This window comes from Rattus norvegicus, chromosome 3 (assembly GCF_036323735.1).
Source record: "Rattus norvegicus strain BN/NHsdMcwi chromosome 3, GRCr8, whole genome shotgun sequence".
In the NCBI taxonomy this organism is placed as follows: Eukaryota; Metazoa; Chordata; class Mammalia; order Rodentia; family Muridae; genus Rattus; species Rattus norvegicus.
In genome coordinates, this window is record NC_086021.1 from 63,133,862 (window position 1) to 63,152,807 (window position 18,946).

Below are 18,946 nucleotides of genomic sequence, written 5' to 3' on the forward strand. Positions count from 1 at the left end.
AGGTCAAGGAGGTTGTTACTGCTGTGCTCCCTAATCAAATGAGCTGAATTTAGTCTGATAGCTTCCTTTAAGGAGAACACAATGTGAAAGCAGCTACCAACTCCCCTTGATGCCTCAGCTACTAGGCAGCCCCGCTGGGTTTCTAGTCAACATCCGCCTCCCCACAGAAGTCCTACTTCCCAAGAGCCCAAGGTGGTGTCAGTGCGTTGGGGATGAAGACTCTCCATGGTCGATAAATTTCATGTTCGAGGAGAAGTCTTCCCTTGATTGTGAATTGACGGGACCAGGAGGTGAGGCTAGAGAGAGAGAATCAACAGATACACAAACGGAGAAGGGCTGGTGGTGTGGGTTGTGTACCCGTAAACGACCTCCATGCTCATCGTGCTCAACAACTTTCATTTTACCTGAACACATCTTTACATGAAAAGAAATATTTGAGTCTTACTTTTTTTTTAAAGTGACTTTTTTTAAAGTGACTCTTTTTCCATCTTTCAGCTGAGACACTGTCTCTCGTAGACATGCCATCTCCTCCCTCACACATACTCTGTCATTAGCTCCTAAGTTAAGTGGTGTAGAAGACAGAGGTTCTCCTCAAGGAAAAGAGCTCCTCTTTGAATAAGAACCGCAATGACTCTACAGGATGGGGAGTGAGGCTGGGAGTCAAAGACTTAACAGAGACACAGGAGCCAAGCAGCACTTTCAGCAGAAGTTAAGCAAACGTGAACGCTCTAGACAGGACTGCAGCCATACCTGTTTTCTTCCCCGAGGCAAAGTAGCCACGGTGTCTGCCAGCATTTGAATCCTTCTGTTGTCTTCCACCGTGAGCGGGCCTGTGAGTGTGGGGTAGGAGCTGTAGGCACTGTCGGCACAGTACTCCAGATTGCCATTGCTGCTCTGCTGCTGCAGAAGCCTTTGCAGAGACATTGTGGACAAAGATTAATCCCACCGACGCATGGCTCCGTGGCCTTGCAGGAGGGGGGAAGTGAAATGCGCAGCCCTCTGACACGCAGTCAAAAAGTCGCAAAGCAGAAAGAGCCCATGTGACTGCTGTGGTTTGAGGCACTGTCACACAAAGCCTATCTAGGAGTTCACTCCTACTCTCCAGTGCTCCTGAGAGAAACTTCTGCTCCTTGACTACAATTAAAAAAAAAAAAATCAGTGTACTTTTTCCTCCCTCAAACAGCCGGAACATAGAGTTAGATACTTTTCGGCTGCAGATATCCAAAACAGAATTTTTCCACTTCTTGAAAGAAAAGAAAAGAAAACAACCTTGTTCAAGTTCGCTCATTTGCTTCTTACCGGTGAGCTCATTTAATATTAGCACCTCCGTGCACTAGACAGACTGTGCCCTCGCTCACTCTCTTGCCTGTAAATGTCACAGGTGCTGGCCAGGTTGTTCTCTGGTAAAGTCCTTGTAGTGTTCCCTCCCTGAAGTACAGCCTAGCCCATTAAAGTTCATCAAAAATGTATTCTGTCCCTAGAGCTGTAGCCATTCGACATTCACATAATTGCCCTTCTGCTGCTTTATTCATGCTGGAATTACCCATCACCTTTATAAGAGCACAGTGGGGAGGGGAAGGAAAGGTGGCATATTTAGGGCAGAATGCTGCTCGTATCTGGGACTGACCATAGCTGCCACATTAGGTGGAAAGAAAGTGGTGGGAAAGAAGGAGAGAGTCAAGCTAAGATAACACGGGACGGTTCCACTGTGGCAGTGTGCCATCACGGGGTGCTTGAAAAACAGTTGCTTTTTTTTTTAATTTTGTATTTTTCAAGTAGTTGAAGATAACGGGTTTTGCAGAGAAGCAGGAAAGTAGAAGGCAGAATCAAAGCAAAAGTAAAAAAGGAGAAGTTTGAAATAGCACCGAAGTCAAGCACGCACGTAAAAGTCGTTTGGAAGGTCACTACTAGAGTTGACACGAATTAGAAAAGCTTCAAGCCAGACTGGAATGTGTGCGCTAGAAGTCGAGGTGAGTCCAGCTCAAGCAGAGCTGGCCGAGTATGAGTCATAAAATCTTCAGAATTAACGAAAAGAGGAAGCCAGATCAGAGAATGGGAAAGCTCTACCAGAGCGTGACTCCTTACTGTTGGAACTGGATTAAGATAGAGACAAAACGGTGTCCCCCAAAATATAAAAAATCTAAGTCAGAGGTTACAACAAACATTCTTTTAGGGGACAGGTGTGTATAATTCAAAGTCGGTGACGTTGGTAACTTAATAATAAAGGTGCTAGTGGTGTCCCCGTGTATCTATGCATATGCATAGTATAAATGTCTTTGTGTGTGTGTGTGTGTGTGTGTGTGTGTGTGTGTGTGTGTGTGTGAAAGGGATATTAGAGAAAAATGAAACATGTAACACAATTAATGGACAACATCAATTCTTTTTCCTCTAGGAACTTTACAGTCAGGTAAATGTGTTAATGCCTCAAAATATCAAATCGAGCCGAGTTCTATAGATGAAAATGGAAATTGTATGAATTCAGTGCTATAAGGTGTTAGTCTATAGATTGCAGACCTTAATGATTAACTGGAGAAATTAGGAAGCATGTTTCACTCTATGTTGTAAAATGCACCTAACAAGCTCCATCTTTCAATAAATACATTTACTTTTATATTCTATTAGTATAAAATCAATAGATTTTAGATAAAATCAATAGATTATAGATAAAAGCAGTCTGTTCCCTGCCCATACACATCAGGCAGGCCACACCCACCGATGTATTTATGAAGTGGCTAATCTCTATGGTTTAGCTCTCCGTTCTAATTCTTGAGGCCTGCATCATGCCACGTACTACACGATTTAAATGATATCTGATCAGAAGTGTCATTTGTGATAAAATGACTCATCTTCAATGACAATGTAGCTTTCAGACACCAAATTGTTGGCTTACAGAGGGTGTGTAACTGTGTAGATTTTAAGAAGTTGCATGCTTTTATTTTCCTCTAGGATTTACCTTCAGAGAGTGGTAAATGCCTGGTTCTCATTCCCTTTCAGTCTCTACATTACTGGGAGAAGAGAATGCAGAAGATGATCTATCTGTTCACGATGTCTACCATGTAGGTCTGAGGTGTGCTTCTCTGTCCAGAGGACAGAAGGAACAGATTCAAAATTCTTTCCACACTCTACTCCCCGAAGGGGCCTGTCATATTTCTTCAGATCATCTTTTCAAGATCTAAATACCACATGTGGGTCATAGTTAGATACACTCACAACAGTTTCTACACGGATGTACCGCATCCTCTCCTTTTTGAGAGACCAAGAGACATCTTTTAACTTTAAGTTTACGTTTTATATTTTAAACGTACAAACTGTAATGTAAATGTCTGTCCATAAGAATAAAAGTTTAGTTTAAAAAGTTACACTTTAAAAATTAATTAAAGAGTAATTTCCTGAATCATCATGGAAGTAAAACTAACCTAATGAGAAAGAGAGAGACAGAGAGAGACAGAGAGAGAGAGAGAGAGAGAGAGAGAGAGAGAGAGAGATTGATTGATTCCAGAAGGACTATTGTGTTTCCTCAAGGAAAATTCTTTAAAAGACTGTGTGCTATGAGATCCAAAAACTTATTTCCCATTGTTTGGGGCAAGTAATTCTCTTACACAAAGCATTTTGTTTATATATAGAAATTCATCTTTGGTATGAATGAAGTGAACCCTAAGGAGGGACATAGAAAAATTTAGTAGAAGCAGGTAAAAAGCTATGCTGAGTCCAGAACACAGGGGGGATGGTAAGAAGTTCTTCAGGAAACTGTGGCCAACCTGTTCACCATCCATGAAAATAAAAAGAATACAGACTCCACTGGTCTGACGGAGGCCTCGAGGTTCTAATCCTGGCTCTGCTTTAAGAATGCTTTAATAAGTGTTCCACTCTGTGCATATGTTAATGCCCTAACTTCTGGTGGTGTAGACTGCCATTGGAGAAAGAGATAATCAAAGTTAGCTAAGGTCAAGGGGATGGGGCCCTGATCTAAGGGTCTGTGTCCTTGTATGAACAGACATTAGAAAGGTCTCTTTCCATAGGAGGACCCAAGGAAGTAGCCATCTAAAGGTAGAGAGAGATCTCGGATGAATAATTCAGCACCTTGATCTTGGACTTGGAAGCCTTCAGGATCCTACAAACAAAAATGTCTGATGTGTAGACCCAACTAGTGTATGGTGTGTCTTGTACTATGGTACTTGTTACACTATGACTATTTTCCAGCAGCCTGAGCTGATTTATATACTCTCTACATAGGATTCATATACTCTCAGTTCCCACATATATAGACACAGCATTGAGAAGGAACAGATATAAGAGTCCATGTGCAACACACAGTGCAAAATAAGCTATTACCAGTGAGTCTTGTTTTACACAGTAAGAATTCTAGAGAAAACCCTCCAAAGGAAACAACCTAAATTCCATATGAACTTGCCTGTCAACTATCTAGTGTCCGAATGTGCAACAGAGGCCCTCGTCACCCTTGCAGAGTATAAAGCTAGAAAATGTGCAGTCCCTGTGGTAACTCGACAAGATGTGTTCACGAAGCAATATTAGAGTCAGTTCCTGCAAACATTTTTGTACTCCTTTTGCCACCCTATGTCTGCTTCCCCCTCTGGGTAACCAGGCCCATTGCACACTGGGCTGGACTGGAGGGAAGGAAGCTTAGCCCAGCAGGTGAGTGCAGGCAGGATCTTGGTCTTGAGCAGTGAGTGTGCAGGGAACAGCTTTGAAGTAACTTTTCGGTTTATTGAAGGTGGGTGGACGTTACTGGCTGGGTCTAGGTGCTGGGAATGCCTTGTTTGCATGAGGAGGAATCCCAGGTGCTGCTGAAAATGGCCTTATAAAAGTAAAGGAAGTTTAATCAGCTGTGTGACCTCCTCTGGTGAGGTAAAGGTGAAACACATAGGTACGGGAGTGTGGGTGGGGGCACACAATCCTAGTTCTGCCAATCTCACTATGAGATGAGATTTCTGAGGTTTGGTCATGCCTCGACCTCACTTTTGATCCAGGCCTGCTCTTCCACGTCCCATGGCTCCCTGGCCCCTCACCCCTTAGCTCAAAATATCTAGTCATTCACACAAACATGGAATAGGAATGTGGCCACAGAAAGAGATTTCTGCAACAATCTAGTTAGGTTGTCATTCTGGCTTGGTGACATTACTTGTTCAAGGCTTTGTTTGGCTTTCTAGACTACCAGAGCATTTTGTTTCATTTGGTTGGTTCACTTGTACTTTTTTTTTTATTTTTATTTTTTGCCCTTGGGCTTTATTTGTACCAAAATCTTTTATTTGACTCCCTGGACATAAGTAATAACTCAGAGCTAATAGTTGAAAGTAGGCTAGTGGGTATTTGAATCTTAGAAGGTAAATTTAGTTTCAGAAAGTTACCTAACTTTCTTTTAAAATATAAAGATCATCTAAATGCTTTGAATATTTCCTTTTAAATTTTGTATTAAGCTGTGGTATATGGGGATGTGGGGGTGTGCACGAGTCTATGTATACACATGTTTTTATGCAGGTTCCAAAAGAGGGTATGAAAACCCCTGGAACTGAAGCCTTATCAAGATCTACTTCTTGAAGAAATCTGGAGGTGAACTCTGTCTTCTTCATGTGTAAAAATAGATGTTCTCCCATGTCCATTCACTCCCTTATCACAGAGAAACATCACTGACGACTTCATAATAGTTCCATTCTCATTTCTGCCTGCTTCAGCTGTGCAATGGAGTGTGGCAGAAATAGGTCTGTCAGACATTATGCATGTGGGTCACTTGGAGATGGAGAGATGGTATGTTTTGAAACTCATCATGGCCTGCCTACAGCTCCAGGTGTTACCCCAAATTATCTGGCAGTGCATGTGTTCTCTGCAGTTTTAGAGGCAGTCGATGCCGTAGTTTTGAAGTTGTACCCATCCAGATGAAAGGAGAGTCCTTAAATTACCCATCCCATTGGAGAGAGAGAAGGGGTAACCAGAGTTCTGACTTGACTGTTTGTGACCTGCAGTAGCTATGCTCTTCGTCCCTTGTGCTGCGTTCCTCCCATTCTGCCCAATTTACTTAGGTGATAAAAATAAAAGCCAAGTGAAAACAGCAGCCCCATAGAAGACAGAAAGGAGCCTGCACAGTGTACGGAGAACAATAGCCTATTGACGCTTCTGTAGCAAAGTGTCGGGCCAGGAACGGCTCCCCCAGTTTCCACAGACACAGTTCTCTTTTGGAGGGATAAAACTGGGGTTAGAAAAATGTCTCTTTCAATAAAAAGACAAAGCAAACAGTGTCACCATCAGTTGAAGGAAACCTAATCGAGTTTCTCTGAAACTTTTCTAGAACCATCTTTCTCCACATATTTACCACGTTGACCTGAGGACGATTGGAACCACATTTGCTTTGCAAAGACAGTCTTGTGGTGTGGAGCTGTTTGTTTTACTTTTAAGAATCTCCAGCAAGCCAGGTTTGGTCAGAAACATATAATATAGTTAAAATCTAAAAAGAAATACCCCCAAGTGGCAGAACCTTCCCCTAATGAATAAAGATTTCATGAGACAATTCACTGAGCAAGTAGGTGAGACTTCCGGGTCGGGAAGAGTAAGAGGGGAAGCAGGAGAAAGGAACTTCCTTTCGGACAGGAGAGAGCATGGAAGCACAGTGTAGGTAGCCAGAGGATTTCGGCTTAAGTGGTGGATCCAGATCTGCCACCGGAGGATTTATAATATAGAATAGCTTGCAAAATTAGGATGCTAGTTTTTGCGCCCAGCGATTGTGTTACCTGTTGATTCTAAACTAAGATTGTGTGGTGTTTTCCTTTAGACAGTGACTCAACTGAGTTCCAGAGAAAGGTTTGGTGGCAGAGCATGGGTTTTCGAGAAATGTACCCCAGATAGCCATGGAAAATTGGGAGTGTTGATCGCGTTTGGCAGCAGCCAGCCGTGGGTAGGAGAGAGCATTTTCAGAGCTCTGAGCCAGAGTCTGCTGTGCTCAGAACAGGCCGGCCTGTGCACCGGTGCCTCATTGGCGCTAGCGAGAGATGCCTTTTGTATTTCACGCAACAACCCCAGATGCATGCTAAATATTGAAAGGCTGAACCATACCCACAAATAATTTAATGATTCTAGGCTTCCATGTCTAGACACCCCAAGAGAGAAAGCTCAGTATAGAGCAGACAGTTCACAGAACACAGGAGACCTGGGATTCTAGCTTCTCAGGGCAACTAATGTAGGTGGATTGTTTGAGGCAGGAGTTAAAGCCAGCCTGGTCAACGTACTATGACTCCTTTCCAGAGAGGGAAGAACAAACATATCATAAGTTTTCCAAAGTATAAAATGCAAAAGTAAAATACAAGGTAAGTAAGTCGCTTCTACAACAGCACCTGTTATATATGATACTTTATAACTCTTGTAGAGATACACTTAATCATTAAAATTAGTCATGGTTATATTCCAATATTACAAAGAGACTTAAAATACTGGTTAAAGGGACCATTATCCAAAACAGCTATAACATCATAAACAAGCATGACTCTGGAGAGCATTTCGACAATTATATGGGGTGTCTCTAAATCTAAACTGAGGAAAGCATAACCCCTTGTCACGAGCGAAGCCTATCTAATAACCATGCTTAGTATCCTCAAATGCTCTAAAATACTGTGTGCTGCAAATCAAAATCCAGTTCTGTTTATAATGTTTAACGAACATTCTTGCAGCTATCTGAAAGAGAAAAGGTGTAAGACAAGTTAAGACAAATCGCAAAATCATGATGGTGGTGTGGCAGGGAGCGACGAGGTATCAGGCAACTCTTTTCATGACTATTGTGTAATTCAAATGTAACTCAGAGCCGCACGTTCAGTGGCTATCCCTGGGAGACTTCTCTTTTTCTGAAGGGAAATGGAAGAGGAGTGGAATTGGGGGAGAGGAGAGGTGGTAGGGGAGGGATGGGGAGTTGCGGAGGGAGAGGAACCTGCAGTCAGAATGTATGTATGAGAGAGAGAGAGAAGAATAAAAAATAAAATAATTGTTTTAAATTTAAAAGGATAGTATCAAATGCTGTCAAATGAATACAGAAAACCCCAAAATGTCCAAGCATGTGCACAGATTGATATAATCAAGTAATTTCAATTCCTTAGGAAAAGAATAGACCTTCCAATAAATAAAACCAGAACCTATGGGGGTAGGGGGGTTAAGTCATGACTTTTTACCAGAATTGAGTAAACTCCTGATACTTAAGCAGTCATGTACACACATGTAGAGTATATAATAAACAGAGACTATAGAATATTTCAATAAGGTAAGGTCAGGAATAGCTTTCCTACATAATTCATACAAAGTCAGAGAGTCTCAACAGCATGAAGATGAGAAAATTTGTCTAGGGAACAGTCAAATGGACAAGATGAAAGTGAAGAGCCAACCAGGTATTACATTACTTCATGGTTGTGATAAACGGAATGCTTAGGCTGGGCTTCAGCTCACTAGCTGATGAGTGCAAGGCCATGAGTTCATCCATACAATTGGAGAAAGAAGAGGGGAAGAGGGGAGGGGAAAGAGGAGGGGAGGGAGGAGAAAGAGTGGGAGGAGGAGGGGAAAGAGGAGGGGGAAGAGGGGAGGGAGGAGAAAGAGTGGGAGGAGAGGGAGGAGAAGGAGGAGGAGGATAAGGAGGAGGAAGAGGAGGAGGAGGGAGAGGAGGAGGAGGAGGAGGGGGAGGAGGAGGGGGAGGAGAAAGAAGAAGAAGAAGAAGAAGAAGAAGAAGAAGAAGAAGAAGAAGAAGAAGAAGAAGAAGAAGAAGAAGAAGAAGAAGAAGAAGAAGAAGAAGAAGAAAACGACGGTGATAGAGAAATAGAGTGCTCCAAATTGTATTTTTTAGAAAACTATTATTCAAAATACAAAGCCATGAACAAATGTTTAGAGAAGAAATATGAATCGCCAGTACACCTTTCAGTGTTCAAACTTCTTAATGCACCAGGAAGCAGAATAACTATTGTCTACCAGGTGGAAAGGAATTTGATGACGTATAGTACTGGCCAAGTTGCAAATAAATGGACACTTAGACTCAGAGTAAGGAGATAGATCTACAAGCCTTATTAGTGATGTCATTTCACAGTATCAAATTAAGTATCCAACTAGTATTTCTAACTTTAAGAGTCCTGATAAACCAGTCTGTCTGCAAAGACAGTCTAAGAATGATTCTCGGGGAACTGTTTGTAACTACAAAACACAGGTTTAATTGTGCATCAAGCTGGATGTTGTTAAATGCTTTGTGGTGTTTTAATTCTACAGAATGCACTGCATTAGTTGGAAAGTGTAAAACAAGTATTCATGTGTTGATCGAGAGTTCTAAGTTAAAGACAGAAGAGCAATGCCTGCGGTATGAGCTGCTTTTGCTTTTAAAACAATACATGTATGAATACTAACAGACAGATATTTTTTAAAAGCTCAAAAAACAAAGTGACCCGTTAATCTGGGTTACCATGAGAACCAAAGTTACATTTTCAGTTTTAATTACTGTGCCTAAAAGATTCAAGGAGCAAAAATATCTCTAACCTGTAAGGCCCTTGTGTAAGGATAAATACTTCCTGAAGTACTGGAGGCCATTGTTGATGGGAGATAACAAGCCACAAGTTTACCCTAATCAAGTTTATCCTAATCAAGTTTTACTGACCCATCTGCATCATATATGCTTGATCACATGTGGGCAGGAGGACCGTGGGCAGGAAGAACAGTCAAGATCAGGACGTATGCTTGCCCTGGTTGGATGTAGGTAGGAGGTACCTAGGCAGAAAATACATCAGGATGTATGCTTGCCCTTGATTGGACCTGGTGGGAAAATGTGGTGATTGTGGGTTTTTGCCATTTTAAGCTCCTGCAAACTGACTGAGGCCATTTTCTGGAAACCCAGAGATGAATCTGGCTAGAAAGCCCATCAACCTGGTCAGTGTTTAATTAAAACCTGCTTCAAGTTTGGCTTTAAATTGTGGTAGTGATCTTATTCTAGACTGGTGGGATTCACAACTGGTAATGGGCTTGGAGAAGAAAAAGAGAGAAAGATGATTCTCAAAGCCTCTGTTGTAAAGGGTTTTAACTTTTCTTGTATGTGTCCATTGACACACTGTTAAATCGGCTTTCAAAATTTCAATAACCCACAGGTAATTTTAAGGAGCCAGTTAGATTTTGTTGATAGCTCTTGGCTTTAAGGTCCTCATTTCTTGGTTTATGCTTACTAACAGTAATTATTGTTTCATACAGTGGATGCCTGGTGTTGGTTAGCAAACAGCTTTTATTTCACTTGTTTTTCATCCTTTTATGGCCTTCTTCCTCTAAAAAGTCTAATGAGGTATCTACACAACAAGGGCAAAGGAGAGAATGATATCACAGGCAAGGGACACTGGCCTGGGCTATTAAAACCTATTGATTCTTTCTATGATGTTGTGTGTGTGTGTGTGTGTGTGTGTGTGTGTGTGTGTGTGTGTGTGTCTGTCTGTCTGTCTGTCTGTCTGTCTGTCTGCCTGCCTGCCTGCTTGTGTGTCTCTTAAGTCATATTGTACCCTTTTTCTCCCTCACCACACTCACACAGTTACATTTCAAAACCAAATCTTTCATAAGAAGAAAAGATAAACAAAAGGTTCTTTCCTCTTTCCCTGTCTCCCCCCACTAAGATTCACCTTTCACATAACCTCACCCTTTCACTTGGCTGTGGGCAGTTAACCCTGCAGAATTGGGAAAGTCTTTCTTAGAAAGCTAGAAGCCTTCTTGAGAACTGAAATCATACAGACACATGGAATAACCAAATACTTTTGTGAACTCTGGGTGGTTTCCCCCTTAGTCCACTCTTCGTGCTCCTGCTTGTTCTGGTAGATACCTGACCTCATATCACATCTCACCCAGTCATAGTGACCTTGTTTCTGTCCCTTCTACAGAAGGCAGCTCCCTCAGGGAGCTTATGTACTCCTTCTTTGTTCCCCAATGTTGTTCCCCCAATCCTAGTTTGTTTGTCTTTTCTCTCCATTCAAATGCCAGCTCAAAAGAAACTAAAGAGGCACCAGTTCAACCCAATTGGACGGAGAGAGATGTTAAACCACATCCAAAAGGAACACCTCCCAGGAAGCTTTCCCTCAGAGTTCTCCAAATAGTCCTCCCTCCAATCTGCTCTCCGTCTGTTGGTGGGACTCACTCTGCCACCTGTGGAGGATGTCTTTGAACGTGGTAAGTGAATCAGCACAGAGGGTCAGCACATAGAAACTGATGGAATGTTCAGCGTCTTCTCCATTTCTGTTTTCATAATCTAGAATGTGTGTGTGTGTGTGTGTGTGTGTGTGTGTGTGTGTGTGTGTGTGTGTGTGTGTAGCAGAAGGAGCTACAGATGGGCAATAAGGTAACTTCTAAGAAAACCAGAATCTTTTATTTTATTTCTGCCCCAGCCTATTTACAATTTTAAATAGATAGAAAATCTCAGTTGCTTTGTGATTTAAATGCCATACAATGAAGAACAGTGTATTCATCACTTCTCATCATTCCTGAACTAACACAAAGCCTGACTTAAGGAAACAAGAAACAGTTCTTAAATTTTAATAACTAAAAATAGTAAGTTAAATATAGTACATGTTGTTATGCATGAGACATAAACTAAGCATGTGTCTTTCCATGAATCCATGTTAGAATCTCCAAAAATATATACAATCTGTAATCTCTTACCTGCTCACTCTCATTCTCTTGTCCTCTGTCACTTAAAGGCACATGAAAATAAATTTACAAGGAACAGAGTAGAAGAAACTTCAGAGTCAACTCACATAACATCTTTTACTTACAGGTGAAAACTGAAGACAGTGGTTTAGTGGTAGAATTCTCAGTGCACCACAGTCTCCTTCAACAGAACTCTATAAGCATTTTCTATTGAATAGCCATAATGACAGGCAGGCATCTACCAGATATTCTTAATCTCATTCTAACTGCAAGGATAGGACTACATTGTTCCTTTTCCAGAAAAGGATGGTGGATCTAACAACACACTTGCTCAAGGGTACATAATCATGAACTAGTACAGTCAAGGTTACCATTCAATGGTGATCAAGTTAACTATTCTACAATTCTGTTACCCCACAATTGTGCTAACCATCAGAAGATGGGAAATACGACCCTAGTCCTCGTGACTTTAAGACTCTAATGGAAATATAAAGATCTATTTTTAAAGCCTGAAGTCCTAACCCTTAGGACCAGTAAGACTGGATATGTTTAAAAAAGCATGTGCAGATGGAATCATGATAAGATGACATCGTTCGAATAGACTTCAGTCCAATGGGTCTAATGATTTCATCAGTAGAGAAGAATCCAATGTGACTACAGAAGCAGATTTTGAAAGTGAAGCTTTGCACTTGCTCACCAAGGAGCACTGAGGTTGGATTCTCACCATCAAAAACTAGGAAGAGCCATGGAAGGATTCTGCTCAATCCCAGGGAAGTAGTGCCTGGATTTCAGACATCCAACCTCAAGACTGTGAGAGACTGACTTCTTGTTGGTTTCAACCACTTGATTCAACCATTTGATTAATGCATGGCATACTATATGATTCATTACTACTCTTTAGAGACAAGATAGTATTAGAAGTGGATCATGCCCTTCACTCCTGGTACAGCCTAGTATGCCAGGACATTGACTCAAAATACAATGGAAGGTATTGGAATATTACAAACAATACATGGTGAATTGGGGGGCAATATGAGTGACACTTTAGCCAAGTGATGCGAAACATTTGACTTAAAGATAAGAATGAGGGTGAATGGGAGAAGCATAATGTCTATAATGAATAATTAAGTATAGGAAAATTCTCGTGTACTTCAGACCCTGGGGATCTAGGGATCAACCAGAGTGACCAATTTCTTCACTTAATAAGGACAATGTTGGCATTTAGTCTAGGCTCCACCCTACAGTTACCTAGCAATAGCCAAGTATGCCTGACTCACTATAAAAGAGGCTGCTCCCTCCTCCTCCTCCTCCTCCTCCTCCTCCTCCTCCTCCTCCTCCTTCTCTCTCTCTCTCTCTCTCTCTCTCTCTCTCTCTCTCTCTCTCTCTCTCTCTGCTTTTCTCTAACTCGACTACCCTCTCAACTCCCCTCTCCTTGTCCTGAATAAACTCTATTCTATACTACATGGTCTTGTAACTGGTTCTTCAGGGGGAAGGGATGCCTCAGCGTGAGCCCACAGAGCCAACCCTTCCAGCACACCTTACTGTGTGTTGGGGGCAACCAAACATATTTCTTCCTCTTATTATCTTTTTTTTATAAAACACAACATTGGTGCCTAGTGACTCAGATTTAGAAACTCGAAGGTTCTGAACAGTTACTACTTCCCTGTCTGGACTCCCCACCATTTGAAGGACTTTTGTAAGACCAGTGTCATTTGGAATGTTTCTCCATATACTCAGTGGAGAGAAAAACGCCATATTATCATGAGTATCAAATAATAATGGGTGGGAGTCTTTGACAATGCACGATACTACAATAAAATCAAGGCTTTAGAAGTTCCATAGACTAAACAACCTAAGTTCCCTGCCACCATATTACTAGGGCCTTATGATGCAATTACACTCACTAACAGTAGTGGGGGGGGTCACATGATTTTTCAAGTCCTGAAATCATTTCAGCTGTGGACTTAAGTCAGATTTCTTCACATCTTTTGTAACTCCTCTGACCTTTGGCTGCCATCCTCTCCCAGTCACATGTCCCTGTGCATGTATCCTTTCACGTGCCTTCTTAGGAATAAGGAAGGCCGGTGGGTGAAGCACAGGTCCTTCCACTGCGGATCTAGCTCCTTCAATGATCCGAGCTTCACTGTGCCTAGCTCATCTTCTCCATCAGGACCAGTGATGCTGTGTATCATCACATGGGATATACAATGTCCAGTACACAGTAATTGCTCCAAGATTCCCAAGATAATTACTATTACCCATAGCCTTCCTTCCAATGACACTGCCCTGACTTTGTGCATGAACACACAGAGTTCTTTCCAGCTTCTCACTTTTGCTCACAACATATGGTTCACCAAAATTTATCCATTTTATCCACATTGGTACCCATCCTCCCAGGCTCATCTTAAATTTCTTTATCTTTCTCCAAGCTCCACCTGATGCCCCAGGAAGCCATAGCTTCTCTCCTTAGACACTCCAAAACACCTCCCATGATTCATCACGTTCTGCCTTATTCAAATGAACTGTGTCTGCCTTGTTTTCTTTTGAACTCCAGCCACGTATCCCCTGGTCCAAGAACGTGCTCTCTTCTCATTTATTCGTATCTTTCCAGCACTTAAAAGAGAAACACACTTATCAGAGTTCTCAGGAAATAGTGATGAATGCATTCATAATTTCCCGAGGTTGATTTATTTTTCTGTGATTATTTACTTAGAGCAATATATGTGCTTGCTGAACACTATTCATGGTGTTTTTAATGTTTCAACAAAATATATACTCTGGACTGTTCATCTTGACTGATAAATAAGGCTATTTTAAGGCAAAACTGAAATATAGTAATAATGTACACTTCATGTTGCACCTTGATAAGGTGCCATCAATTAGAATGTGCATCACTGATTTCTAGGTGTGTCCCATGTTAATAAGAAGTAGCTTAAAATCCCAAATAGGAAGTTTGGAAGACGTGTAGCACAATCGGGAAAGTATAGCTTGCAGCCTTTGCCTTGCCACAAGATGCTCGTACGCTAAGCTATAGATAGAACCAGACTATCTGGGGCAGTGCTGTGTGACAGATACAATCTGCCAGCCCATCTTTCTGAGTCTCTTCTTATCTGATAAGACCTCATATTTCAGCACCTCTTCCGTTGAATGCCCTACCAGCTCATCTAGCTCCTTCTTGTCTTGACCTCAAGGCTCGTCCCTCAGCACGACACACACACACAAAATGATCTCCCCATCTTCAGGGTTCCCAGCTATCCATCTTCTAACATGTTCCGTGTTGTCATCTGAACATGCTGTGACATACCTGCCAAGTTAAGTTTTAATTCCCAGTCTTTATGTTCAAACCCATCTACAATGCAGTTTTTTACCTGAGTTTTCAGCTATCAGTTTTAACCTAAGTGAATGGGCTTGTTGCGCCACGATGTAATAACTTTCCTTCTTTTCCTTGGGAGAAGCGTACCTCGTATCTTTAAGCTGTTTTCCCTGCCAGTAACCTACTTTTTATCATTCATCATTGACTTGCATACACGCTACATGGTTCACCTCAGATGCCCCCCGCTCTGAAGGATCTTTCGATTCCAGCAGCACGTCGTGTGTCTTTACCACTCCTGAACCCCTAAACAATTCACGCTTTGCCTCAGTTACACACACACACCCTCTGATACACGCCTGCTTCCTCACACCGCCATTCGGGGACAGCGACCTCACTTTACATATTTTTGTGACACCTCCCCACTGCCTTAAGCAATGTTGTGATCAAATCTGGATGGCCAGATGACAAATGAAGAAATAAAATCATTTTAAGTGGATAGTTGATTTAATTAAACCTCATACGGAGGTGTCTGCGGAGATAAGGAAGGACACGGAACATATAAAAGAGACTAAACTGAAGAATTTAATTTCAAAGTATATCTCATGTTCCCTTGGCAGGACGCTCATCAGCTTGGTGGAGGAATATTAGGCATGTTTAGGGAGATGGAGATATAATATCTCCCCAAGAAGTACTTATTTAAACAGAACCAAAAAAAATAGAAAGTAAATGTGATTGTTAAATACTTGGGGTGTCAGTAAATAACAGTCTAGGCCAGGTATAATCATCTAATCACTTGCCTCTTATATTAGCCGCATCTGAAAAAGATGTGCTTGACCGTTTTACAGAGAAAGGATGTCTTTTTGACCCCTTTCTCTTTGATGTTTGAGACACGATGTCCTATAGCCCAGGCTGACCTCGAACTCCGGATCCTCCTGTACGTGCACCCTACGGCTAGGATTCCAGTCACGCACCACACTATACCTGGCTGAGAGGATGCACTGTTTGCTGCTGGCAGCGACAATGATGACAGTAAGCAGTTCAGCCTCACCCTGCTTACTCCACAGCACTGGAGCATTAAAATGCAGAACGTGTAAGAGTTGTGTCTGGAAAGAGACAGTAATTACTGGCCAGGACTGATGTAAATTCTTGCTAGGACCTCTTGAAGGACTCTGATCAGGACTGAGCACTGAAAAGAAGGCATAGCAGCTGCTTGCTTGAGCACGTGTGCAGTGCGGAACAAAGACAGCAAAATATATCCCTGGCTCTTCGCCATGAGCTAAGAAACTGAATGAAGAAGCAGCCAGATTGTATCGATCTGTCGCTCCTCTCTGGGATATGGCATTCAACTCCATAGTGTGTAAGACAACATTCAGTCACAAGGAAGAGGCTTGCTAATATTCCCCGGTCTTTCTTATGTGGTTATACATCTCTCTAAACGGTAGCTGTCTCAAGACCTCTGTGTTGATGCCACATATGTTTTCTCACTCCTGACATATAACAAAAATCTTTCTATATACAGCAAGCTAATGGTCAACCACAAAGGAGTGTCTCTCCTCCTCCCCAGTTCACTCCAGATACAGGCTCAAGTTTTCAACTGAAAATCCAGGGACTGCATGGTGGCCCCTTGGCTGTTTGTGGAGTCCCTTTTCATAGATGGTCTGCTCACTAGTGCTTTGAATAGCTGTGTTAGGAATCTTCTCTTCAATGTCGGGATAGCCCTGATCAGTCAACATCTACTACAATTAACTTTATTTACTTTGCAACTATTGATCCTATCACAGGTACAAATATGAGTCGAGAGGGCAGACACTGAAGGTTCCATGTCCCTGTGTGCCTTGAGAAGTCTGTAGAGACACCTAGATAAGAAGCCAGATAGTTTATTAAGGAGAAGAGACAGAGAGGACAGAAGGTGTGCCATGCCTCCCTTGGGGCCTGGCTCCAAGAGGGCAAAAGAGAGACTGAGGTGAGGTTTCCCACTGGTGACTTTCAGTGTGTCTTTAACATAGTCCTCACCTTTCCCAAATTTGCATGAAGCACTAGGCTTTTCTGAGCATCCTCCCCTGGATGACTGAAGCCCAGGTGGACCTAGGACCTCCAGTCTTTCCTTTGATGTAGCCTTGCCTGTTTTATATCTGGAATTTCCTCCTGTGCTGTTTTACTGCCTTTATATCTGATTTGACTTTTCAAAAAGGTCAGCGTTCCCTTTAAATTATAATTAGTTCATGAGTTGCATTCTGGATGTTTTCCAGCCCCCAGCGTGTCCCTTGCTGGCCACTTGCCACACTTTGCTTCACAGTTTCACTGTTGGAAGGTGGCTCACTGTTCCAGGAAACTGGAGCGCCGAACCACCTAAACTGGTGAACTCCTCAGGTAGAAAAATATAGTTTGTTTGACATGGATGTTGGGAGTGTTTAGGGACATACTGACAGGGTGGGGGTGGAGTGACTTCTGTTGATTTCAAATGAAACAACTTAGCTTAATCTAGACTCCCCTTCCTCCAGTTTTGAAATGTGATTTCCCTGCGGGAAGAAATGATACTTATGGAATTTGTGGACGACAGAGAACACTGAAGATCATCTACTGTTGGCTCCACACCCTGAAGCTCTCTGCGCCATTTTCCAAGCAAGCGGTAGATGGTTAATTATTTACTTGTTCCACGGACTCCTGAAGGACTTGGGCGAAGAGAGAAATACATTTCAGTGTTGTTTGCTCTAAGCACTGTAGTCTGAAAGTTTTGCACAGGTTTATAACTGTAATTCTATTTTCTTAAAACAAACAAGCAAACAAACATGTTATTTCTTGCAGAAACAAGATTTGCAGAGAAACACCCCAAATTGGTATGCAAGCCAGGTCTGAGGAAAAAGTAGGGCAGGCTGAGATGCCACAGAAGGAACTGAACTAGCATTAATTTTTCTATTTTCATTCTTTCTGTTTCGGAGTTGATGTTTGGACAGGACTGCGAATACAAAAGACACAAGGGATTCTGCAGTGAGAAGGCAAGAAATGAGCACTGCACAAATGCTGGCAGTCCAGATTGAAGATGCTCCCTAATGTCTCTGTGCATCCATCCCCACCTGTACAAATGATGCATTTTCCTAGCAAGGAGGACTTCAGGCACTCTGCACCTCAGCTTGCTTTGTGTTCTGACTACATTAGAAGGTGAGAAGACATTAAATTTGCCTTATGCAATGCCACATTTAACTGAAATGAACAGTTTGCAAAAAGGAACAGCCACTTGCATGAAGATACAATAGGCCACTGGAAGGAGCTGTCAGATGAGGACTAGCCTTCAGCCTCCCAGAATGCACTCCTCCCACGGAAGTACACCCCAGTCTACTGGAAGATCATCAATTGAGCCTGGCCTATTTTTCATTTTGCCTCATAAAACCAACCTTCCAGCCCTTCACTCATGTTAATTCTCTTTCAGCTCATCTCTAAGGGTTCGACATAGCAGAAGAGAATGTAACGTTTCAATAAAACATAAAATAATCGGCTCATTTATTCATCAAGAGTCTCAGCCTTCTAGCTTTACTATTTTTCTGTATCTCCCAGTAAAAATAATTCTCTGCTGCTATTTCCTGACTTAGGACCAAACTCTCATACATATTTCTGCTTTCTCTCTTTTCCTATGCCTTTTCATGGGCTGCGGATCAGGCTGCTGAGACTGCTGAAGCCTGACACAAGAGCGTTTAGTGCTCAATCTTGCTGCCTACTGCCTGTCACCCATCCATCAATTCAAAAATGAATATGTACAAATGTATTTCACAGTCTTGGCAGGACAAAATTTTTAAAGACTCTGATTGATTTTACAACATCTACCAAATTACTTGACATCTATTCTGACAAAAAAAAAAGTCTTCCATGCTAAAGTCTAATTATAGGAAAGCAAGGGGAAATGGCTTATTCTTCAGGTACATTGAAAACAGCCCTAAATGAAACACAGGTTTCCCTCTTCCTCGTCCCTTGGAGCTCAATAAATCTAGAGATTTTATT

General features: G+C 42.0%; 1 protein-coding gene and 1 long non-coding RNA gene across 3 annotated transcripts in view; one reads left to right on the plus strand and one right to left on the minus strand.

The window, feature by feature from the left end:
• Window positions 1-18,946, minus strand: part of Cytip (cytohesin 1 interacting protein) — a 76,875-nt gene that overhangs the window by 26,967 nt on the left and 30,962 nt on the right. The window contains exon 1 of one of the 2 annotated variants that reach the window (NM_001012086.1): window positions 751-971. The exons of the other annotated variant lie outside the window; for it this stretch is intronic. Coding sequence (NP_001012086.1) covers window positions 751-924 — 174 coding nt within the window. The 5' untranslated portion in view covers window positions 925-971. Of the gene's footprint in view, window positions 1-750; window positions 972-18,946 lie in introns of those variants that run through there. 2 annotated transcript variants of the gene reach the window in all.
• Window positions 10,825-18,464, plus strand: LOC102555754 (uncharacterized). Its single transcript, XR_005502161.2, has 2 exons — window positions 10,825-11,163; window positions 17,455-18,464. It is a non-coding gene; the product is annotated as an uncharacterized LOC102555754 (long non-coding RNA).